Source organism: Gekko japonicus, unplaced genomic scaffold (genome assembly GCF_001447785.1).
Source record: "Gekko japonicus isolate JY-2015 unplaced genomic scaffold, Gekko_japonicus_V1.1 scaffold958, whole genome shotgun sequence".
Taxonomy (NCBI): domain Eukaryota; kingdom Metazoa; phylum Chordata; class Lepidosauria; order Squamata; family Gekkonidae; genus Gekko; species Gekko japonicus.
Genome location: NW_015169806.1, coordinates 394,224 through 420,685, shown reverse-complemented (window position 1 = coordinate 420,685; position 26,462 = coordinate 394,224). Strand labels below are relative to the sequence as shown.

General features: G+C 42.9%; 1 protein-coding gene across 1 annotated transcript in view; it reads right to left on the bottom strand.

Annotated features, from left to right (window-relative positions):
• The window catches only part of ADAM12 (ADAM metallopeptidase domain 12), a gene marked incomplete at its 3' end in the record, with an annotated part of 324,736 nt that overhangs the window by 276,961 nt on the left and 21,313 nt on the right, over positions 1–26,462 (bottom strand). The window contains exon 3 of the mRNA XM_015417139.1: positions 5,587–5,660. Within this exon, the coding sequence (XP_015272625.1) occupies positions 5,587–5,660 (74 nt within the window). The remainder of the gene's footprint in view (positions 1–5,586; positions 5,661–26,462) is intronic.

Here is a 26,462-nt window from a genome sequence, read left to right as displayed (position 1 = left end):
GGATCGCCTCATTGTGTTGGACAGGTAAAGTATCACCCCTATCAACGATACCTTCCTGCTACTGCAACGGTTGCTGTAGTTTTCTCTCTAGCCTCCTAGTTCTGTATCATCTGAGTGTGTGATTGTTTTATTTTATATTGTATGTGTGTGAGAATTATTTAGTAAAAGAAATCACATTTAAGATCTAACCTCTGCATCTATTTCTGGGGATCTGGATAAGTTGGACTCCAGTATACATATGCTATTGTTCCCTTAATTAAAGCCATTGCTATTTAATATTCAAATTCCCCACATTTATTAATGAATTGAGGCAATTTGGCTAACAGCGTGGTCAGTTTCTCAATTCTGCAGCCATATTTCACAGATATGCATTGTTGGAATTATATATGACTTTTCTTACCCTTCCCTTCATACACCTATAGTTGTAGGGCTGCCAGTAACCACCATGGGCCCCCAAGGAAGGATACCCTCCTCTGGGAAGGAAGGAAGGAAGGAAGGAAGGAAGGAAGGAAGGAAGGAAGGAAGGAAGGAAGGAAGGAAGGAAGGAAGACACCTTAGTGATTCAGTGAAGGATTTTCACCTTCATTCCCCAACTCCATAACTACAGAGACTCATAAAAGATTCTTAAGGATCAAGGAAAACCTTCTAGGGATTTAAGATTCAGTAATCCTTTGATAAACTGGAAAAACTAGCAAGTGTGCAAGTGCCCTCCTGCTGAAGGAGATTCTGCATGTGGGCCACACTATCCATACAGGATTACAGATCTTAATAAATAGAAACACTGGACTGGGTCCTACCAGCTTTTCAGCTGGGGTGAGAAGGAAAAAGGCTGATTCACTCACTTCTTCTCTTCACAGCACCCCTGTCCTTTGTTTCGTTTTGGGGGTTTTCGTCCCATGAATCCTTGGCATCTTTTGGGGATCAGAAGGTGCTCCTCCTCCTCACAACAGAAAGGGATCCAACCCACTGCTTCAAGGCAATGTAAGCTTACTGTGTAAAATTTTAAGGTAAATCCTATCCAAATTATCCCAATATTTTCATCAAATAGTTAGAACCACAGTAGTAACTGGTTTCCTTTGCTTCTGTTGTTATAGACTCCCCTCCCCCCTATAACATCTAACAGAACTGTTTCAGTGCATCAGACTAATATACCTCACAGAACTTCGTCTCTGTTATGCTGATGGTGTGTAAGAACACAGGACACTTATGATGCAATTCTGAATAATCAAGAATGGCAAAGAACCTAGATCTTTTCTCTTCTTTGCTTTCTATATGCAGTATTTCTGAAACTGAGATATAGTTTCAAGAAAATAAAGCTAGGACTATGCAAACAACAGCAGCATTTTGGTAAAATCAATTTAAATAAACAAAGAGAAATTACAATATTAGATTGTTCAATTATTCTCATGTATAACTCCTACAAATTTATTAGTGTAATTTCTATGGCCTGATTAATTCCAGCATATAACCATTATATTATGTAATGCAGTTAAGCAGAGAGAAGGTTAATCTGAGTGCACTTCTGTGTTTTGTAACTCAGGGGTTGATGAGCAGTTTTGGAAAGTCTGTTTGCACAGCAAGGGCTTCTAACACATTTTAAAACATTGCAAGACTCTAGGGTGCTCATTTAGTTCCATCATAAACTGGATCAAAATTGAAAAATGCGATTGCAGCCTATAGTCCCCAGATAATGTATTACACTTGAAAAATGAAATAGATTCTGCTTGATTGTGCTTTTGCCATTGCACGTATAACCACATGCATGCAGATGGGTGACCAGAACAAGAACAAATGTTTATGTTAAGGTTTACATCTTTAAGGTTTACCTCTTTAAAAGCAGTGCCAAAGTGCAAGTAATATATAATAAAAAACTGGAAAGACATTTATTACTAAGGGATCATCCAGAGATGCTACTTATGGGGTTTTTTTAATCTGTAACAGTTTTGCTAATCATTTGGTACTACTTATGTTTTTTTAAAAAAAATCAATCTGTAACAGTTTTGCTAATCATTTGGCTGTGCTAACACGATGGAACTGTGACCTGACACACAACTCTTTATGCGTACTCCTCTGAAGATTTCAGTAAATGTGTTCCAATGTTAAAAATCAGCTCTTTCAGCTGATAAATAAAAGCTCATTTCCATGATCCAACACAGAAAAACCATTTTATGTAGCTTACATTTTTTCCTCCCCACAACTCCCCTGAGATTTTAAAGGTGTCCATACCTCATATTCTATTCTCATCTCAAGCACACTTACTTAATAGTTATTTCAACATCTTTGCAAGAGACCATTTACATTTCTTATGTGAAAATGTATTCTTCAAAAAGTCATTATCTCATGCTCCATTAGAGAAGAGGAAAGAACACATGCTATGAGTTCATAAATTCAGTATGCACTTTAACCATTTGTTGGAATTTTCAAAATGTTGGAGAGGCTTGCTACAGATGACAGGGATCTGCAGTAGATTAAACATATTTTATGAGTCTACCTGTATAACGATCATGTTTGAATGCCTAAGTTTGTTGCATTCACTTCAGATTTCACTATGTATATAAACTATATTAGGAGTGCATCTAAAAACTGTAATGTGCTCAGGGAAGTTATTCAACATATACAACACTATTCTGAACTTTCATACATTTGCTTCTAGAAGGCTTCCTTCACATATTTGGTTTGCCACACGATGTAAGCCCAGGAGGTACCCAATAACCCCTATCCTCCTGCCCAGTCTTTAGGGTCACAGAATCTCTAAAGTGACGGTTTTCCTATGGGAAACATATTTTAGTGTTGAAAAAATCTGGCAACAAAGCTAATTAGTCCCAAAGATGCCACATTCTACAAAACTTAAGATGCCAATAACAGAAGATATCATTCATGTATCATTAGAGCCCCATGCCACAGGCATGCAAAGAGCATATTGGGGGGCTGGGGGGACCATATGGGGGACTCAATGGGGGTGGAGTGGCTAGGCCAAGCTGTGTTGGGTGGGTGGATGCAGGCCCGTAGCCAGGATTTTTTAAGGTGGAGGGCATTTAAATTTCTTAGGGGGCACTGGTTAATCAAATTAAAGGAATACCTGGCTCCTTCCCCGCACCTGCTGCCACTTGGGGGCCATGGGCTGGATGGGAAGTCATAGGGCCATGCCAGGAAGTCAGGGGGCCTAGCCCTGAGATGCCCCACTGTAGCTATGGGCCTCGGTGGATGACAGCAGGCATGGGCCAGCTGTGTGGTGAGGTGGGGGTCCCCAATGCTGCCTATGATAGAAAGGAATCCTCTTCATCCCTGAGTACCTTGCCTTACTGTCCTGTCACATCCCCCAGCATGTATGCAACGAGAGAGAGGATGGATGGAACCCTTGCTTTCTACATATGTGTACTAGCAGCAGTCTTTTCAAAGTCTGCAACAAACAAACAAAAGAAAACAAAAACAGCTGGGACTCTGCAACCTTCCTAATGGTTCTGACCCAAGGGATACCTGAAGGACTGCCTACTCCCTAATGAACCCACCGACTGCTACGGTCATCTTCGGAGGCCCTGCTTTGGAGTCATGGCCAAGTAGGCCCTCTCCTGGGTTGCCACCCACCTAATCTCAGAAGATGGGGGCACCCAAAGCAGGGCCTCCGAAGATGACCGTAGCAGTTGGTGGGTTCATTAGGGAGTAGGCAGTCCTTCAGGTATGTTGGTCTCAAACCATATAGGGCTTTGAAGGTAAAGACCAGCATGTTGATTTGTGTCCAGAAAGAAACCGGAAGCCAGTGTACGTGGGCCAAAACTGGAGTAATATTGGACCTATGACCCACTCCAGTCAACAGGGAATGGAGCAATAATGCTGGGTCATGAGCACCTCCAGACTACAGACCTGTTCCTTCAAGGGGAGTCCAGCCCTATACAGAATTGGTGATACCTGTCAGACTTTCCACCCCAGTAGCATTTCTGTCTTTTCAGGACTAAGGTTCAGTTTATAAGCCTGCATCTACTCCAAAACTGCCTCCAGGCATTGGTTTAGGGTTTCTACACTGCCCATGGTATCTGGAAGTGCAAGACAGAGTTTAGCGTCATCCACATATTGGTGACAACCCAGCCCAAATTGCCTGATGGCCTCACCTAGCAGCTTCATGTAGATGTTAATGAGCATAGGGGACAAGATGGATCCTTGCAGGACCCCATAGGCCAAAGTGCCGTGTGGCAGTTCCCCTGCACTGCCTTTTGAAACCAATCTTCCAGGGAGGACCAGAACAACCTCAGAAGGGTGCTTCCCAATCCCAGTCCAGATAGGCAGTCCAGAAAGATACCATGATTGATAGTATCAAAAGCACAGAGAGGTTCAGGAGAATCAACAGTCACATTTCTTCTATCCATTTCCATCCACCAGGGAGACCATGGCTGCCTCAGTTCTATAATCAGGCCTAAGCCCAGACTGGAGGGAATCTAAACAATTTGTCCAGCTACCATTCATTCAATCACCTTGCTTAAGAATTGAACACTTGAGACTAGTTGATAATTTGTGCAGTAGCCCTAGAATTTCATCTCTTGTCACCTTAATTTGACTCCGTTCTTCAGATTCACCTCCTGAAAACAGTGGCTCTGGCATGCATATGTGCCTCACACTTTCCACAGTGAACACAGATGCAAAGATGTCATTCAGCTTCTCTGTCATCTCCCTTTAGCAGTCCTTTTATTCTTTGCCATCTAATGGCTTAACTGCCTCCCTGGCCGGTCTCCCACTCATGATATATTTAAATAAATGGTTACTATTTGTCTTGGTGTTTTTAGCAACTGGATCCTCACATTCAGTTTTCTCTTGCCTAATTAACTTACACTTTGTTTGCCAGACCCAGTGCTCTCTCTTCCTAGGGGTAATCCTTCCATTTTTTTAAAAAAAGAGAGAGGCTGTTTTGCTTTTACGGCTTCCTTTACTTGAGTCATTAAATGTGGCAGCATCCTTTTAGACTTGGTGGTACCTTTCCTAATCAGGGAATGCACTCTATCTGGGCTTCAAGTAGTGTGGCTTTAAATAGCTTCAAAGTATCCTCCAGGAATTTAAATGTATCAAGTCTCCCTTTCAGCCTCCTTCAAATTAGCCTCATCATTTTTGAAATCGAATACAACTGTTCTAGACTTTGGGGGCAACTTCCCATTGCCACGAATGCTGAACTTAGTAGCATTGTGGTCACTGTTTCCAATCAGTATAAGGACATCTACATTTCGCACAAGTTCTTGAACCTACTCCACTCAGAACCTAGTCCAAGGTCGGTACCCTGGTCATCTCTGTGACCCATTGTGGAGTCTAGGATGACTGGGTTGTCCCTAATAGTGTGAATGGGATTTATTAAAGAAAAAAGTGACGTTAACTTCAAAAGATGTCTAAAGAGATATGCATATAATACATATGGTCTCATAGAATTACCATCTTGTTTTAAAGAGAAAAAAACTAGAAATATGATTATACAAATCCATTTCTCTAAATACTAGATAACCAACTGGGCCACAGCTCCCCATGCATTACACAAACCATCAATTTTAACTTTGTAATCTGCTCACTAGCACCTCTAGAGTGCAAGGAATACAAATTAGAACTACTTACTCATTTCTCTCCAGACTGATGACAAGTTGCTGGCTTTCAGTTTGTATTAGAAATTTCAGCGTTGCTGGGTAAGGCTGAAAAATGAAATAGAAGTGTCATTCCATTACTACCCAAAACACATGTAGGCACCTCTGTTCTGCAGTAGGTATCCAGGGTGCAAGTCTGGGCCATTACTGCCAGAAGGAAGACTACAAAAAGATCTGTAGGGGATGTTATCTAAATATACAGCAAAAACAAACACCTTGACCGATTTCCCACATCCACTCCTCTCTTTGCCCCGATGGTACGTGTCAATTTCCTACTCGAAGCCGTGCGGCCGCATTTTGACCCGCGGCTTTGCCCAATTTTGCCCACGGTTTCATAATCTTCAAAAAACAAGATCAAAAAACCTTGGGGGGGAAAGGGCGAAGCCACGGGTCAAAATGCGGCTGTGCGGCTTCAAGTGAGAAATTGACACGTACCATCGGGGCAAAGTGAGAAGCGAGCGCAGAGCAGCTGCTGTGGGAAATCGGTCATTGATACCATTTTTAATTACTTTTGCATTTGATAGAGGAGAACATCTCCATATTTGCTTTCTTGACTAAGGCTTTAATTTATCCTAGCCAATCACAAGAACACTTAAATATGTTAATTTTATTGATTGAGCACTGCACAGAGAAATTAATGCATGTGCCTGAACCACTGATTGATAGACTAATAACTTTATACAGCCATACACCTCAGAATGACTGATTGACAATGTGCCCTTGAACGACGATAACAGGAATTATTTCAAAAAGAGAGAGAAGCTGTTGGTTTAATTAAGCATTTTATTGGTGATAATGATGTGAGAGTGGTTGCACATTCACACAATCCAGTAACAACTGCAGAATTTCAAAAACAAGTTCTGGTCTACAGAACTGTGTGAAGGGATTTCAAAAGCCCTTGTTATACTTGGAATAGCTTTTAAGTGTGTGTGTGTGCGCGCGCGCGCGTACGCACCTGGAAGTCGTGGTTGACTTCTGGCGACCCCTAGTGGGGCTTGTATGTTTCAGAGAGGTGGCTTGCTATTGCCTGCCTCTGCATCCCAGCCGTGGTATTCCTTGGAGGTCTCTCATCCAAGTACTTGCCAGGGTTGGCCTTGCTCAGCATCTGAGATCTGATGAGACTGGGCTTACCTGGCCGGAATAGCTTTTAAACTTTGAAGAACATCTGCTGCTCATGTACAAATCTGTACATGAATGAAACAAATTCTCTGAATCAGGAACCAAGAACTGTGCAGCTCATATTTTACTGGTTACTCTGGTGTGTACTTCCAGGTATGCACGCATGTACGCACACACACACACACAAAAGCTATTCTAAGTATAACAAGAACAGTTACTTCCATGGGCACCATGACACCTACCAATGAGTTTCTGGGCATGTCTAAAAGTATCTCTTCCCCATAGCAGTCAGTCCTGGCTTTCCTCCAACTCACTGGAGCAGGGGATGCTATGAAAGAAGCAACGAGACATCAATGACTGTCAGTGGGTTAGACTGAAATCAATGGGTCTGCAGCAACAGCTGTCTCCATCATAAGATGCTTGGGTTGCTCTAGCACCATGAGGGACTGAGAGTTTTGCAGTTTAGCCAAGACCAAAACCCTCATCACAGTTCACCTAGCCACGAGACACTTGCATCACAGGTTGGGCATGAAAACTAAGAGCTTGGCTCCCTAACATTTCCCAAAACTACTTCTCCCTACCACTGGGAAAACTGGCTGATGGAATACACACAGGCAGCTGGCTTCCATGCTGGCTCTCATCCACACATTTCAAGCCCTAACAGTATTAAGAGAAAGACTGCCTTTCCTCTATTTTGGTTAAGTGCTTTCCCTAGGACTGTGTAGGAGAGGACAGTAAGAGCAGGTTCTCCTAAGCTAGAGGCCAGCTTGGGGTCTTATGAAATATTCAGTGGAATTAAGTATGGGGACAGTAGTTTATGGATTAGAAAGCTTCTCAGAAAAAACAGCTATAGCAACATGGAGAACTAAAGCTGTCTCAGGAAAATAAATATAAAAGTCTAGGCTTTTTATAAAAAGTTGTCACCAACATCTAGAACAACCCATTTCATATGTCAACTGTGTTAATTCAAACACATCTTTTCATGCAAGACAGCAGGGAAATTAAAATACAGCATTCAAGTGAACTTTCCATTATCTGGATTATTCGACCATACAAAGTAAATACTTCATGCTGTAGCCTTGGCACTTGAAGTCACTTATTGCCATGAATACCTTGAGGAAATCTTGATTAGTACTTTAATATTAGGTAAACCATTCCATGGCCTAGAATATATCAATACTGTTGAATTTAGAAGGACAATATAGAATTAAGATATCACAATTGCTTATTAAGGTAGTTCCAGATCTGAGATCCTCTTCCTGAGATGCAAAATTACCCACATGTTTGTTTATGAGTTCTAAAAGAACTTTGTCAGTCATTTATTATTAGGTTATATTTAAACACCACATGTGTAATTATATCCTTTCGTAATAAAAATAAAATTGTCTTGGGTAAGAGCATATTATTTGAAAGTAGGGATGGGCACGAACTGGTTCATGAGCCAAAATTTGGCATGCACTTGGCCCAATTTGAAGCCCCCAAACTGAAGTTCAGGAAAGCTGCCTTCCCCAAACACTTACTGTACTTTTGTCTGATTGAGTTTGGCTGTTTGGGCCTTACAGCTTACAGCTGAGCAGCGCGGGTTCGTAACTCACCTGTTAGTTTTAAATGGCTGTGAGCCATTTCACTGGTTGGTTTCACTTCCTCTGCTACTAAGTGGGGAAAGCGAAATGAACTGGTGAAATGGCTCACAGCCATTTCAGCCTAACAGCTGACAGGTGCACCCACCCCGCTGTGAGGCTGAAATAGCTGAGAGCCAGGGCTATTTTTGGGCAGGAACACACAGGAATGGAGTTCCGGCTGGCTCCTGAGTTGGCCACGCCCAGCAGGAACTCATTAGCATTATAGGCCACACCCAACAGCAGGAACTCATTAGGATTGGCTACATTAGAGGTGTGTGGCCTAACATGCAAAGGAGTTCCTGCTCCAAAAAAAGCCCTGGGTTTTGACAACAAACAAGGGAAACAGAATAAGAAGCAAAAGGTGGGTGTGGCTGGATGAGTACACTTCTGGTAACACAGGGGTGTGGCCTCATATGCTAATGAGCTGTGCTGTCAGGGGTGTGGCCTCATATGCTAATACATTTCTGCTGTTGGGTGTGGCCAATTATGCTAATAAGTTCCTACTGGGGTTTTTCTACAAAAAAAAGCCCTGTCGAGAGCCATATAAACCTAACAGCAGGTCAGGTCCACCCATCAGCTGTTAGGTTTAAATGGCTATGAGCCATTTCACCGGTCCATTTCACCCCCCCACACTTCGAAGTGGGGGAAGTGAAATGGACAGTTTAAAAGGCTACCAGTCATATTTAACCCTTCCCAGACAATTCCCCCTTTCTCCTGGCCGCAGCAAGTCACAGTCAAAGGAGGATCTGAACTGGCCGGTTTGGTTCGGGGCTTTTTTGGCTTGATTTGGGGTTCTGTTCGGGAGCTGCCCTGAACCCCGAACCAGAAATTTTAGGTTTGTGTCAATCCCTATTTGAAAATATATTTTCCTGTTTAGATAGCAGTAATCTTTGTACCAGTTCTATATCAGCTGAGGTCATTTTTGAAGAACAAAAGCCTGAAAATACATTCTTTCCAAAGAAGGTCCACAAAAGTGCTCATGATGAGCTATACTGACTGCTCATTGTGCTCCTGTCACAAGCAATCATGTCAACACTCTGATTAGAAACATAATGCATAACTTTATGTATAATACTGCTCAAACTGTATTTTTTCCTTCTTGCACATATAGAAGGACCTCCACTTCGGAATCTCTTACCCAGAAGAAGTGTTGAATTTAGCAAACCGCATGTTTCCTAGACAAATGCTAAAAAAATTATTTATTGTGCATAGATTAATCTGTGAAGTAGAGAACCCACTAGATTATGCTAAAGATATTACATATCCATCCACTTATGAGAACTCAAAGAATATTTTTACGAGCTCATTTTACCTGCAGATCATATCATGTTTAGCATATATTCAGCAAGCTACTCTTACATTTTCCACCACCAACAAAGGAAAATGGCTTTTCCTCCAATGTTTTGTTTCTGTAAAAATACTTATATTGCCAAACGTTTATGTTTAGATACAAATGATAATTAACACAGGGATCCTAGCACTAACCTTAATAATTTGATAGGATTCGCATGGATTTCTTTTTCATTATTACTGCTATAGCCTCAGTGAGACAAGAGAAGAGATTTAACTCCTTTAGACACCGTTCCAGCTATTTTATTTCAAATAGACTACAGCTAAACAAAATTTACAGTCTAATCCTAAATAAAGTTATACCCTTCTTAGCCCACTGACTTCAATGGATTTTAAAGGGTATAACCCTGTTTAGGACTGCACTAATAGTCTTGTAGTCTCTTCCTGTCTAGAGTAGGACAAGCCCATTTGGTGTAATGGCTTGCCTGACGGTATTTCAGTTTTATTATCTTACAACAGAACATGGGTAATGGCTACAATCTTAGGAACACATTGCTGATACTTTCTGAAAGGTATTCAAAGGTATTCAAATTCTGAAAGGTATTCAAATTCACAATCAGCCTGTTTTGACAAAATGTCTTAACAGGATCAAATTATATTGAATGAAGATTTCTCGGCATACTGAATAAAGTTAGTAAAACTGGGCCCTTACACTGGGGAAAAAACTGCGTAAAATAAGGATCTGAAAAGGCAGAAAAATATGTATCTTATTTTCTAAGCATTAGTGCACAACTGGTGGAAGCATACCGAAGAATGACTCCCAGTTGGAAGGAGAAGATAGGACGTATCAACAGCTTATTGAAAGTGAAGGAGCTCTTCCATATTCTCTTACTAGAATCTGAATCTATATGCACATTTTTAACCTGCTGAGTAGGCAATAACTTTTCAAGTTATTGCTCTCCTAGAATATAAATGAGCCAGAAATGAAGAGAATGTCAAGCCAGATGAGAATGCCAACTGACTAGGGAACACCACTTACAAAATTCCATTCGCTTTATTGGCTTAAAGCACTCAAGGTTTGCAAGGATATAAATCACTGGTCTGAAGTGTTATAAACAACCGTTTCCCTTGTTTGCTGATACTGACTTGGTTTCTTTTTTAAGATCACACAGACTTGTTGGATTTGAAAGGAAATCATGGGAATTAAATATTGCTGTAATCAGTTTACCATCACAAGTATTCACACTTTCCCCATACTTAACCTTTTCTTTTGAATAAAAGCATACTGTTCATAAGGCACCACTTAGCCTACTATTTAGAATATGCTGATTTGGATATGATAAGTTCTCCAACTTGAAGAATTAGAAGAAACTGATGTTGCCATTCTGTAGTCATTACAGAAAACTTGCAGCTGGTATTTGAACAGCCACTACAAACAGTACAAAACCAATAAAAAGGATCCAGTGAAAGATACAAACATGGACTGCAAGTAGTTTCAGTTTAGTCTATTGTAATTAGCCATTGGCCATTACAAAATTACAAAACACAAATTGTGAACTAACTATAGGTTAGAGTCACTACTCTGATCTATGATCGTAAATAAATTTCTGATCTAGGTTAGAGAGACTATACAAAAATAACAAAGATGTTTAACAAAATATGACTAATTTAATACAGTAGCCTAAATAATACCCCTTCCCGATGCAACCTTGGAATGTATATTCTTTGCAGCAAGGGCAAATAGTGAAACTTTATAAGAGACATATGCATCAATGTCAGAGGGCGGGGGGTGGGGGGAACCGGCGACGGAGGCTCCCCTCCAGGAGGGGAGGGAGGCGGCGGACGGGCCGTGCAGGGCCCGTTCGCCAGGCAGGATGGGTGCTGGAGGTAGGGAAGCCGGCGGACGGAGCCTATCGGCTCCGTTCGCCGCTGGGCTGAAAGCGTCCCTTACCGTATGTGGGGAAGATGGCCGCTCAGAAGAGCTGGCTCCGATGACTGGCTCCCTCCCCTCCCAGCCACCTAGCCAATGGCAGGGCAGGTTGGCTGAGGGAGCCAGTCATTGGAGGCAGCTCTCCTGAGTGGCATATTTTCCACCCATACACTAACGGGGCGCATTTTAGAATTTTGGCACCCAAAACGCTTTTATTATAAGGGAGAGATGTTCCCTAAAGATCATCAGGAATGGAGTATCTTGAGCGTATGTCATTAAGAAAGTCAAGGTGCTGTGAGTCTTTAGCTAAGAGCAGATTAAAAGATTGGTGACTGAGGGAATTAGAATGTGGATTTTCCATTATTTTCCAGTACCTGATAAGGTGTGCCCGAGCCTTAAGAGAAGGAATACCAGTTTCAGTTCTCATCAGGGCAGCTGGGGACCACTTGGGGAGTGCTAAAATGCACCTAAGAAAATGATTCTGGACTACATCGAGGATGGTCAAGATGACATTGTTCCATCCCCATACTTCGACTCCGTACAAGAGATGGGGTATAACCTTACTCTTGTATAGTTTCAGAACCGGGTCTATCAGGCGACCTCCCTTGGAGTGGTAGAAGCTCAGAATAGACCCCACCAGTCTTAGTGCTGACGGTTTGACAGAGGCAGCATGAGTAGTCCAGTTTAAAGACTCTCTAAAGGTAATGCCAAGGTATTTAAATGAATTTCATTGCTTGATTGGATTTCCAAGAATATTCCAAGAGGTGGTTTTTGCCCTAAAAACCATGACCTTGGTCTTATCAAAATTTATACTGAGAGCTTCTTCTTTACAATAAGTCCCTAACTGATGCAATAGCCTCTTCAGACCAATTTATGTGAGAGAAATTAAGACCATGACATCTGCGTATAAAAGACTGAAATTTTTTGATGGCCCAATGAGAGAGGAGTGAAGTGGGGCCCTGAGAGTTTCCCAACTATGTTATTGGTATAAAGATTAAACAGTAAAGGGGCCAACACACAACCCTGCTTCACACCCTTCCAGATTGGGATTCTGTCAGTTAGAGAGCCAGAAGTTCCAACTTTGACCTGTGCATGAGTATCTGTATGTAGCTCTTGGAGCAAAAATAACAAGCGATTGTCAATGTTCAGGTCCGTAAGCTTTGACCAAAAACGGGACCTATCAATCAAATCAAAAGCAGCAGCCAGATTGACAAAGGCCTTCAATGGGCCTTGAATAGTTGAAAATGCCAATTGATGATGTGTTAGGCTCAGTGGTACTTAATCCTTTCCTAAAACCTGCTTGGACAGGGTGGATAACTTGGTTCTCAACTACCCAGTCTTCCAGTTTAGCCAGCAGGTATTTGCCATATAGCTTAGCTGCTGTCAAGCAAACTGATTGGTTTGTAATTTTGTGGGGCAGATTTGCTCCCTTTTTTATGTATAGGGACTATAATACTTAATTTCCATCCAGCAGGTATCAGACCTGTGTCATTGATCTGTGAAAATACTCTAGCCAGCACAGGTGACCACCAATCAGGGAGCTTTATATGCATCTGGGGAAATCAAATCTTCACCGGGCGATTTTCCAGAGGTTAAAGAGGTTATTAAGTTTCTGATTTCAGATTCCGGGACAGGATCCAACTTGGGGAGACTAGCTACGTCTGTAGAAGAAATGGGGGGGTTCATTACCAAAGACGGAACTAAAGTATAAAAACCCTTCTTTGCCTGATATGCACGAATCAGGCTGACAGCGAGAGCCACTTCTTTTATCAGACACTAATTCCCAGAAACAAGAATCATTCTTTTCAATGACCGCACATTCCAGCTCATTCCAGAGTAGTTTAGTATGATTTGATTTCTTTTGCTTGAGTAGGTTTTTATAAAGGTAAAGGTAAAGGTTCCCTTGCTCGAAAGCCAGTCGAATCCGACTCTAGGGTTGCGGTGCTCATCTCCGTTACAAAGCCGAAGAGCCAGGACTAGCACCTTCTTAAGCTCTTTACACTCATGGTCATACCATCCACTCTTTACAGATGAAGAGGGTTTTATGGGCCTATTGTTTATAAAGTGTGGCTTAAGTTGTGCATTGATTTCAGCAAAGATCTTTATGGCATCAGTACCATGATGTAATATAGCAGATCTCGATGCAGTCAGTTCTGGGCTTTTGAGGACTTGGTCTAACACATTATATAAACATTCAGACCATCTAAGCCTCCTAAGGCTAGATGTAATGCCTTTAGCAAAGCCCTGGTCTGGAATTAGTAAAGTCTTGGGATTGGTATTAAGTATCAGCCGTTGTGGGCAGTGATCACTCAAGGAAGAGTCCACTACCTCAAACCTAGCCACCAAATTCATTAAGGAAGCAGAGATGGCTATATAATCTGTGGTACTGGCCCTACAAGTGGGAAAGAAGGTGAAGGACCCTCTAGATGCATCAAAAAAGGTACCAGGAAGAACATGTAAGTTAAATGCTGAGAGAAGTTCCAAGAATTTTAAGCCAAACTTATTTACAGTTGTATCTTTCACTGAGCGGTTGAGAAAGTGGGCATGTGTTGCAATCTGTGCATTCAAGCCTGTTTTAGCTTCAGTATCCCCCGATCCTATTCTTGCATTAAAAATCACTGCATAAAATAATATTTTCAATGGAATATTGGACGATCTGCTCTTCCAATATGGAAGATAAAGAATCCCATAGACAAGACCCCTTGGAGGAATATACACATTGACACATAACAATGGGCGAAAATGGGGACCCGTTAGAAGTAGAGTGCACTACAGGTTAACAAAGTACACTAAACTAGCCTCTTCAAAAAGAAACAATTTGTTATGAAGAAACAGGGAAGGCAAGAAGGGTTGCATTAGTGCTTAGTTATCATGGCCCTTTCTTACACACCCAGTGAAATGCTGATCACCATTTTGGGGTCAGGAAGCAATTTTCTCCTGGCCAGTTCGGCGAGGGATCTTGGAGCGTTTTTTGTCATTTTCTGGGCATGGTGCAGGGGTCACTGAGGGTGGGGAGGGGTAGTTGTGAATTTCCTGCATTGTACAGGGGGTTGAGGACCTTTGAGAGCCCATCCAGCTCTATGATTCTATGAAAGAAAAACATGTAGAACATTCACACATATTAATCTTAAACACTTTATGCTGATATTTTGAATAATCAAACTTTTTCATATAATTTAATCTAAATAGTTGACAAGTATGCATCAGATCTCAATATGTTCACATATTCTAAACTGTTACTGTTGAGTTAAGGTTGCCAGGCACCCAAGCAGAAGGGCTGAGGTTAGGGACATGGGGGGCATGTGACGTTGTCAGCATCATTATGTCTCTTCTGGGTACAGCCCGGAAATGACAAGGGGTAGCTCTAGGGATCACTGGAAACTCTGTGGTTTTACCATAGAGTTTCCAGTAATTCTTTAAATCACCTTTTGTCATATCTGGGGTGTAGTAATCCAGCAATGTCAGGGAATTTGCTGGGGGGCTTCCCCCCCCCACCACTGCTTCAAGCTGCAGCAGGCAACAAAGATCACCAGTTGGAAACTTATGTTCAGTACTATTTTAAACATGAAAACCTCTCTCTTAATTCTCTAAACTTCATTACTGTATTGTCCTTGCCACATGTCCTCTAAAAAGATGTCATTGTCCTTGTCTGATAGATGCACCCCATCAACCCTATACAGGTTGGTGCACTTGATGCGTATGGCAGGGTGCAGCCGAAATTGCCCCAGGCCACCCTGTCAGAAGAAGGAGACAGACACTGTGTTGGATTTAAATAAGGACCACTTTATTAATGATTTATATTTTGTGCAGCAAGGGGAAAACACAGGTACGGAATAGGCAAGGCAGGGGGTCACCCTGGGACCACCTCCTTGCCCTCCTTTTGGCAAGGCACCTACACCAGGCATGAACCATCCCCCTGGCTCATGACTGGCCAGCACAGCAAACTGGTAGCTGCCCTGGAGTGCCACCCTTGAAGCCATGAAACCTTTGGGGAGGAGCCTAGCTAGGGTGGTCGCAAAGGCAGTCCCCATTTCCAGCCCTGGGCCACAGAACACAAGGGCTGTTCCTGATGGACCTCTTAATCTCCAACAGGAATATGCTCTGTGATGCTCACTGCCTCCACTTTTTTTTTAATTGTACTAAACTGCCACCGCCAAGGCCAAGACTCTGCTTAGGACCTTGCACCCACTTGGGAGCCCAAAGCTGCCTGAATCCCTTGCCACATATCCTCTAAAAAGATGTCATTGTCCTTGTCTGATAGATGCACCTCATCAACCCTATACAGGTTGGTCCACTTGATCCGTACGCAGGGTGCAGCAGAAATTGCCCCAGGCCACCCAGGCCACCCTCCATTGCATTCTTCATTTCCCTACTCACCTTATGGTGTGTCCAAACCAAACAATATTTTATTCATCATGTTAAAATAAAACATTCCATAATCAATTTTTTTCCCTTTTTTCAATTTTTCCAATTTTTCGGAAAAAAAATTAAAAGGCTTCAGGAAAAAAAGCGGGGGAAAAAACGTTTTTCCCCCAAATTTTTCCATTTTTTTTCTGGGCCTTCACATCTCTACTCTTCACTCGGAGTCTCAGAGTGGCTTACAATTTCCTTCCCTTCCTCTCCCCACCACAGACACCCTGTGTGGTAGGTGGGGCTGTGAGAGCTCCCAGAGAATGGCTTGAAAGAACAGCTCTGCAAGAACCGTGGCTGACCAAAGGTCACCTAGCAACTGCATGTGGAGGAGTGGGAAATCAACTCCGGTTCTCCCACATTAGCATCCACACACTTAACCACTACATCAACTTGGGTCTTAAACCCCTTAAGGACTATGGGAGAAATGGACTCTTGAGTATCTGGGTGCATGCCGGCCACATGTGACCAGCCCTCTAACATTTTCCTAATTCAGAAATCACTAGGAGCCTTGTTATACTTCTCAGTGGCGGCCCCTACCTTGTGGAACGAGCTCCCAGAGGACCACTGCTTCAAGCTGCAGCAGGCAACAAAGATCACCAGTTGGAAACTTATGTTCAGTACTATTTTAAACATGAAAACCTCTCTCTCTTAATTCTCTAAACTTCATTACTGTATTGTCCTTGCCACATGTCCTCTAAAAAGATGTCATTGTCCTTGTCTGATAGATGCACCCCATCAACCCTATACAGGTTGGTGCACTTGATGCGTATGGCAGGGTGCAGCCGAAATTGCCCCAGGCCACCCTGTCAGAAGAAGGAGACAGACACTGTGTTGGATTTAAATAAGGACCACTTTATTAATGATTTATATCCTGTGCAGCAAGGGGAAAACACAGGTACCGAATAGGCAAGGCTGGGGGTCACCCTGGGACCACCTCCTTGCCCTCCTTTTGGCAAGGCACCTACCCCAGGCATGAGCCATTCCCCTGGCTCATGACTGGCCAGCACAGCAAACTGGTAGCTGCCCTGGAGTGCCACCCTTGAAGCCATGAAACTTGTGGGGAGGAGCCTAGCTAGGGTGGTCGCAAAGGCAGTCCCCATTCGCAGCCCTGGGCCACAGAACACAAGGGCTGTTCCTGATGGACCTCTTAATCTCCAACAGGAATATGCTCTGTGATGCTCACTGTCTCCACTTTTTTTTACTTGTACTAAACTGCCACCGCCAAGGCCAAGACTCTGCTTAGGACCTTCAACCCACTTGGGAGCCCAAAGCTCCCTGAATCCCTTGCCACATATCCTCTAAAAAGATGTCATTGTCCTTGTCTGATAGATGCACCTCATCAACCCTATACAGGTTGGTCCACTTGACCCGTACGCAGGGTGCAGCAGAAATTGCCCCAGGCCACCCTCCATTGCATTCTTAATTTCCCTACTCACCTTATGGTGTGTCCAAACCAAACAATATTTTATTCATCATGTTAAAATAAAACATTCCATAATCAATTTTTTTCCCTTTTTTCAATTTTTCCAATTTTTCGGAAAAAAAATTAAAAGGCTTCAGGAAAAAAAGCGGGGGAAAAAACGTTTTTCCCCCAAATTTTTCCATTTTTTTTCTGGGCCTTCACATCTCTACTCTTCACTCGGAGTCTCAGAGTGGCTTACAATTTCCTTCCCTTCCTCTCCCCACCACAGACACCCTGGCTCTCAGAGAATGGCTTGAAAGAACAGCTCTGCAAGAACCGTGGCTGACCAAAGGTCACCTAGCAACTGCATGTGGAGGAGTGGGAAATCAACTCCGGTTCTCCCACATTAGCATCCACACACTTAACCACTACATCAACTTGGGTCTTAAACCCCTTAAGGACTATGGGAGAAATGGACTCTTGAGTATCTGGGTGCATGCCGGCCACATGTGACCAGCCCTCTAACATTTTCCTAATTCAGAAATCACTAGGAGCCTCGTTATACTTCTCAGTGGCGGCCCCTACCTGGTGGAACGAACTCCCAGAGGAGATCAGGCCCCTGCGGGACCTTATGCAGTTCCGCAGGGCCTGCAAGACGGAGCTCTTCCACCAGGCTTTCATATAGGGGCCGCCGCTGCCACCACCATCAACGGAGGCAATACCATGGATTTGGGATCGCCCTGGGATGCTCAGCCGTACATTGTGCGGCATGAACAACATGGGATTGGAACGATCTGCTGGACAGTGGTACCCCAAATGGGGCTGACTGGAAGATGCCACCATAACATCTAAGACCATCTTGTCTACTGAAGCACTTTTTACTGTTATTATTGCTATATTGTTATAGTTATGATTTTAATGTTTATTGGATTTTATATATGGGCGTCTGCCCTCTTGTTAGCCGCCCTGAGCCCACTTGCGGGGAGGGCGGGATAAAAATACCTAAATAAATAAATAAAAATAAATAAATACACCTTCACCTGGATCATGAAGGCCAGTGCTGAAAGCTTATCCTTGATCAATTGAGTGGACAGCCCTTACCTTTGAGCATGTCACAAAACTGCATGAACTGAGCTGGAGCCCTACCTGCTGCCTAAAGAGCTCGAACTGATGGTCTGCCCTCTTATATGCCTTTCTGGTGCTGGGCACCATTACTGTATTCTCCTCAGCCCTCCAGTATGCCCTAAGTCATTCTTCCAACTGACATTTTTCAATGTTAACTCTTTAACCATCATTCCTTAATTTCTCTTTTTCCCTAAAGATTCTGAAAAGGGTCTCTCTAACTGGTAGCAGGGCTACCCATTTAACCAGTCCTGTAGCAGCTCTTATTTAATCAACATACTCCTGTATTACAGTTTTAAGTATTAAACTTAGTATCACCTATATATCTATTTCTCAACACATCTAAATCTGTAGACACTTAAATCCAGAGACTGTAGCCATGAACACACAAAGGGGGGGCAAGTTTGCAGAAAAATCTAAAATCTAAAAAAAACATTGCCGTGAAATCCCCTTAAGAAATGAATGTCCAGTCAGTGGCCATTGTGGGGATTGCTAGGCAGTAGGCAATAACAACAGTATCACCAGCCTTCAATCCTTGGTTCCTGTCAGGAGAAGATGGGGATGGATAGAGTCCTTTCCAGGGCTGTTTTGGCCTTTGAGGGAAAACTCATCAGAGCCAAGCCCAGCAACAACCAGCAAGATGTCACTTGAGTGACTCATTCAGAACTGGATGCTTGCTACTGTTCAACAGCAGCAACCCTATGAAAGCTAGTGTGACACAGTGGATAGAGTTTCAGAATATGATTCAGAGACCCAGGTCCAAATCCCCCTCTGCCATGGAAACACAGTGGATGAATTTGGTTAGTTACATGTTCACAGTCCAACTTTACCGGGCTGTTGTGAAGATAAAAAGGAGGGCAGGAGAATGGTGTAAACTGCTTTGGGCTCCCACTGGAGAGAATGGTTGGGTATAAATGAAGTAAATAAATAACAAATATAGCTGAAGATAGGGGGCAGATAAAAGACTGGTTGGTGCCTGGGAAGGAGAGAAGAAAACAAGTTGAGAATATGGGGGCTGTCAGTGTGAACAAAAGAGAAAACAGTGTGGATAAAGGGATACAGGGGGAAGTGAGGTGCCCACTGCAAGTCCTTGAGGGTTCCCCAGTTCATAACTGGGAATGGTGGCCACCACTGCACAGCTGGACCATAGTTTCCCTGGGAAGATGCTACAAGGGGGAGGGAAGGAGGGAAAGGTGAAGACAGGGAGCAACTATAGGTAGGTTGGCTAGTGGTGGGAGGGAGAGAAGGAAGCAGGAAAAGGGGAGAGGCTATGCCACGTAAGGGAAAAAGGAAACAGTAGGGAGGGGTTAAATGAGATGTCCAAGTCCTTGCAGGTCTCCTGCTTGTTATATCTAATTCTGAACAGGCCCCAAGAGTACAGAGTGAAAGATCACACAAAGGAGCCAGGATGAGATTGGGGATTTTTCTACAAACCCATGGGAAGTCCTAGTCTTACAGAAAAGTCTGTAATCCGATCAATCAATCAATCGGAGAATTTTTTTTAAAAACCCAAATAATAGAAGCAAAGTCTGTAGTCTGAAAAAATGAATGCCCTTTGAGATCTCATAAGACTGCAATTCTGTGTCCATTTGATGCTGGGACGCTAGGCAACTACAACAATATTACTAAACCTTGATTTCTCTCAGTCAAAGGAAAGGGGGAAAGTTGCAAGGTAAGAAAGGAAGTAGCTAAAAGGGGAGGAAAAGGACAATCTGAAGAGGGAGAACAGGAAAAGCTTGTTAGGTGGGAGGGAGAGAAAACTGAAGACTGATGCATGTGAATGTTGTTTGGTGAGAGGTAAAGAAGGAAGCAAGGAGATGGATGAGACTATGGGGCCTGGAAAATGGAAATAATGTTGGGCAGGGATGCAGGGGGGAAATAAGATGCCCCTTGAGAGTTCCATGTCTTTTCAATCTAAATATACATGTTAGAAAAAGACAGATACACACATACCTAATAAACAGAAAAAGATAGACATACCTAATCAAAACTTCTAAATTTATCCAGAACTGTGAAGCAAAGTTATTTTGTCACAGTCCACAACTCTAAAATATGCAAGAAACAATAACACTTCTTTTAGGAAGAAGTGTTTATGTATTGGTAAATTTAGACAAGGAGCTTAGTCATATCATTGGTCTCAGAACACTAGGATGTCTTACTTAAACTGGAATTTAAATGTATAGACATTGATCTTCAAATGCCTTCCATCTAGGACATTTTCTTTTGTTTTTGTTCCACAGAGTAAGTAAAACTGCTTCTCTGAGCTCTGTTTATAAATGCCAAACATGCATGAACACATCCAACATTAGGAGCCATTTTTCAAAAATCCCCTCCTCTCAAAACAAATGGCTTAATAAATGTTAGCTGAAAAGCTTCTCACAGGCTTTTACACTCAATAATTAATTATGAAGTGTATAATTCAATGAAAAGAGAAGCCGAATAGTGAAAAAGCGCAAGCCCAGATAAGTTTTCACAACTCCTACCAAGCCTAAATCAAAATACATTCTTACTGAACCTTCCCATGAGATATGATTGTTCCTCAGAGCTCTTTTGAACACATGCAGATGTGGAAGATTAGTATCATTTATTTTGACAGAAAAAAACGACTACAGCCAACAGAGGCTAGCTATAGCTGCACACCTTATTTGTAATTTAACAACCCATGAGGCCATTTGAAGGCAAGTAAGCAAAACACCACGTGTTTAATAGGAACAGATGAGTAATAAAAAAAGGTAAGAGGGAGCAGCAAAAATCTCCTGGAGAATTCTATTTATGGCATTTTCAGAACCAGTCCTTGTTGTTGTTGTTGTTGTTGTTTAATTGCTTAAAGTAATACAATCTCCAGGGCTTTTATTCCGGGGGAAGGCACTGAAACAGATTTCTGGAACCTCTTCGACAAAATTCTTTTAAAAATGTTTAAAAGTTTGTGAATTTTCAGTATACAGATTGAAAACTTTATTTCCCTCTTGAGAGTTCTGCACCTCTTTTTTTTTTTTTAAAGAAAGCCCTGGTGATCTCTATATTTGACAGGGGAACTAGCAAAATCACAGATGGGACTGGGTCTACCAGACAATCAATTCTTTATGTCGCAAGTGAAGGACTGCCCTTCCACAAGAGCCAGGAAGCTGTGTAGGAACTCATCCCATTTAGCCTGGCCATTAAAAGTCAAAGAGGGGTTCTGCTCTAGATATACAAGATGATCTTCTCAATTTCTGCTAGTTGTAAGTGCTTTCTTAGTATTTGGTAGCTGGCAGCTAGCCACACACCATTGAATAAGGGATGAAGGAAACACACAGCAGCAGCAGCAGGAGTTGGGAGGAGAAGTAGTTTCCCTACCCAGACATGGCAACCCTAAGCAAACATGGGGGTTGCAGTGTAAAGGGGAAGGCCAGTATGCTGTGGGAGGTATGAAGAAGAGAGAGACTGCTTAATTATTTCCCTTTGAATGTCTTTCTCACAAAAAAAGAAGAGTTGGTTTTATACAGGGCTGGCCCGCTCACTAGGCGAGCTAGACTCTCACCTAGAGTGTGGGGCCATCATGGGGGCACCAAAAGCCCCCCACCAAAAGCCCCCAGTCAAAAGCGCTGCGCACCCTGGCCACCGCCGCCTCTTCCCCCCACATGACTTTCTGGGCATATGCTGCTTCAGCGCGCCCCTTCGCCTGCCCTTCCGGCACGTCCCCCTGGGAGGGCAGCAGCCGGTACAGTCCCTCAAGCAGTCAGGGGTGCGGGGGAGGCTCACTTGATCCCGGCCAAGTCGAGCCCAGCAGCCTACCAGACTGCAGCAGCGGCCACCGTTGCACAACTCTCCCCCTCCCCGGGCCAGGGATCTTCCCCAGCCCAGCACCGTCTTCCTGCTGCCCGCCCACCCCCCGACGCCAGCGGCTGGGTGGATCCTGCTGGGGGGATCTGGTTTCACGGAGGGGTCATGTGCCCTGGTCCAACAGGGGGTGAGGGAGCCATTGCTGGGAAGTGGCAGTCCGGCAGTGGCAGGGCAGGGCGCATGGCTTCCTCCGGCGAGAGCCTGCCTGGGATGATTTGTGTGCGCTGCGGTGCTGGGCTGGGGAAGAGATCTCACATAGACTAATAGAACTCAATTCTGTTGAATTTACTTCAGATTCAAACCCAAGCTGGATTTCATTTAACAGCCTCTAAAGGAGATAATTTGCTTCTCCGAATAAACTCTCAGACATCTTAATGAATCATCCACAGATTGTTTGGCTTTATTCACCAATTATTTTCTCCTTCTGGACCAATACCCTTCCCTCCAAGCCAGTCACTGTGCACTGTTACATGGGTTTCATGCCAAGATTGCTTAGTTCAGACTTCCAGCTCTTTGTAAAATGTGATCATCATGACTGGATTTCTACTGCTTTGTAACTGCAGTTCTGCATGGTCCACTTTTTCATGAGTTACATACAATTCAGGCCACTAGTGAAAGGCCAATAGCTAATTCCCCTCCTTTAAAAATTTCATTGTGTTCAATTTTATTTATTAATTAAAACATTTATCCTCTGCCTTTCCTCATGGTTCAAGGCAGCTATCCTTTGCTTATAAGAGGATAAAAGAACAGTTATTATATGAACTGTTATTACTTTTTATTATAATTATTAAACTTTTATGTTATTATTATTATTATTATTATTATTATAAGAATGGAGATTTGGTTTTAAAAAAAATAAAGAGTAGAGGAAAGGGTTAGTGTGAAAAGCCAGTCATCTTCCTTTGTGAGTGCCAGTTGTTGGGTCCTTTTGCCACTTGCTGTGCTTAAAGTAGCTGAAAACTCCCTGATAGATGAACTTCAACAATTTCAGCATTCAGCTTCCTCATTCCAGAGTGCTGCCAGCCAATGGTAAAGCCAATGCAGACAGACTTGTTGCAGCTGGGCAACACAATGCAACCTATGATACCCCCTGCCATGTCTTCGCAGGGGAAAGTGTGGAACTGAAAGCAGGATTTGTCAAGATAAGCCAGGACAAAATTATCGTCTGTGAGCTGAATCTTGGCTTCACAAAGTAACCACAGTTAAAATATTCATAGTTTTGGTTTTTTTGTTACATCTGAACTAAGGCAAAGTTTAGCTACAAAAACCAGAGACAGAATTACAACATGTGGAGTAACTGTCAACCAGAATAGTCGGGTGTGTATTATTTGGATGAAGCAAATCATCATTGCCTATGAGTGTTCAGAGGCTCTTGTCTGACAACAAACTAACAGGAGAAAATGGTAGGGTCTTAAGATGCATTTTAAGGATTTCCTTTTTTGACAGGGTTTGCACTTACATGAGGACTTCTGCAGTATAGGCCACACTGTGAAGAGATTATCCCAAAGCTGCCTTTTATAGATAGTTCTACAGATTATTGGTAGAGAGGTACTTTCATGCAGCAGAACCCAGATTCCTTGCTTAACACCTATTTCCATTTAAAGGTGCTGGTGCTTGAAAAGAACCTTCACTGCTAATGAGCAGAGACAGTAGTGAACTCAATCAGGGCTTCCATTCAGTACAAGACAGTACACTCAATATCTACATACCCCTATATATATTTTTAAAATCCCTTTTACTTTCTCATAGAGAGGGATACTGGTTTAATACATTTATAAGCCCACTCTACAAGTTTCAAATATATGTATAAAACTGATAATAAGTTTACTGCTATCACTTTAAAGGATTTTTTAAAATACTAACAAAAATTGTGTGTGTGTAACATGTTTGAAATGTACTTGAAGTGTTAATGTATCAGAAAGGAGATTTTTATTTGACATTACACAAATTAATATACCATAGGTGAGCAAATGTTACATTTAGCGAGAAATATCACTTCCTCGTTCAATTTGATGGGTATGAAGAAATATAACAAAGGAGGAAGTAAAAACAGAAAATCAATTACTGCAGCAGGCTTCAGGGTCAATGCTGAAAGTTTTAGGCCTTTAGAGGAAAAATAAAAATTAATTCATCCCAGCAGGTCTGACAGGACACACACAGTGGAAGAAATGTCTGAAAATACATTTGCAACTTATTAAAAGAGAAAGGAAAACTCAGTCACCTTCCCTTGCTTTTAACACCAGAGTATAAAGAAACTGAATTGGTTGCTTGTTGAAATTACTATATTGAGGAGCAGGAAGGGATAATGGAAATTCTGCACAACATCTACAAAAGGCTTTAATTATCTGAACTGATCACAGTATTTGTCAGTTTCCTTCTAAGCAGTATTTCTGCAGTACTATATGGGAAATGTCCATTCATATAGTAAATGTCATTCCATTTGTCAAGATGCATGAACTCTTCTTATTGGCTTTGTAGTTTTCCTCATCCATGAGGCCTGGGTAGGGTTACCAGATTTCCTCTGGCCACCTGTGGAGGGTGGGGTGGCCAAATCCAGGTTGGGAAACTCCTGGAGATTTGGGGATGGAGCCTGGAGAGGACAGGGACCTCAGTAAGGTAGAATGCCATATTCCACACTTCAAAGCATCCATTTTCTCCAAAGAACTAATCTCTGTAATCTGGAGAAGAGCTGTAATTCTGGGGGATCCCCAAGTTCCACCTGGAGGCTAGCATCCCTAACCCCGGGTGATCAAACTATCCCAAAGCTGTTTTTATGTCCTTTGGGGTAAAACAAACAAGTACCTATAATGATATCCTTTTGGAGTCACAACATGACTGACAAGTTTTTTGTTGTTGTTTGTTTGTTTTAACATAGAACACGTCTTTATTTTCAATAAGATATCCATCAAGTCATAAGAACATAAGAGAAGCCAATGTTGGATCAGGCCAATAGCCCATCTAGTCCAACATTCTGTCACACAGTGGCCAAAAATACCAGGTGCCATCAGGAGGTCCATCAGTGGGGCCAGGACACTAGAAGCCCTCCCACTGTTGCCCCCCCAAGCACCAAGAATACAGTGCATCACCTGCCCCAGCCTGTGAGTTCCTATCACTAGAATTCCCTCTCCAAAAAGGTTAATGCCCTGAAGGGAACTGCTTTAGCTTGTGCTGCAGAGTCCCAATCCCAATTCTGAGCCACATGTTCCTTCTGGCTGCTACACTACATGCCATGGCTCTAGCTAACTACTGCAGGATGTCCAGTGAAGTACCTGCCACAATCACTGTTGCTACGGCAATCTTCTTAGGTTTTTGTGGGACTCCACTATCAGCTGAGGCTAGTCTCGATGCCCAAGAATGTACCACCCTGGCAAACACCGAGCCTGCTGTTGACATCCTGACGGAGCAGGCTGAGACTTCAAAGTCTTTGCATAAGGCTTGCTGAAATCCCCTATTGCTGGGTCTTGGGCAACCTATCTGCATCCATAGGGAGAATTGAGTTAGAGGTAAAGTTAGTCCCAGGTTCGTCCACCATTGGCACCTTGGTTCTCTTAGTAGCCTCTGGGATCAGGGAATAAAACTTGTTGTTGTTGTTTTTAAAGCTATAAAAGGCTGCGGGCAGTTAGAGGCTTGCCATTGCCTGCCTCAGCCTAGCAACCCTGGATTTCCTTGGTTGTCTCCCATCCAAGTACTAACCAGGACTGACCCTGCTTAACTTCTGAGATCTGACAAGTGTGGTCCAGCCTGGGCCATCCAGGTCCGGGCTGGCATCACTGCTTGTGGTACTGCCAGTTTGTACATCATCTGGTCAGATTCCACCAGAAGGTCTGGGTCAAAACCATCATTTTCCTTAACTCTGGAGGAAATTCTAAGTACTTGGAGAGAAATCTCAAGTACAGCTCTTGAGGGAATGGCCAGGACTGTACTACTCCCTCTCCTTCCTCCGACCATTCCCATTCTACCCTATCTGAGGATGGAACTGGGGAGTCTGAGTCCTTCTTGGACTTTTTGCAGCCATCAAGTCACAGCCCACTTATGGTGACCTCTTGGGCTTTTCAAGCAGGAATTGTTCAGAGATGGTTGGTCTTGTCTGCCTCTGTGCCATGCCTCTGACATTGTTTGGTGGGCTCCAA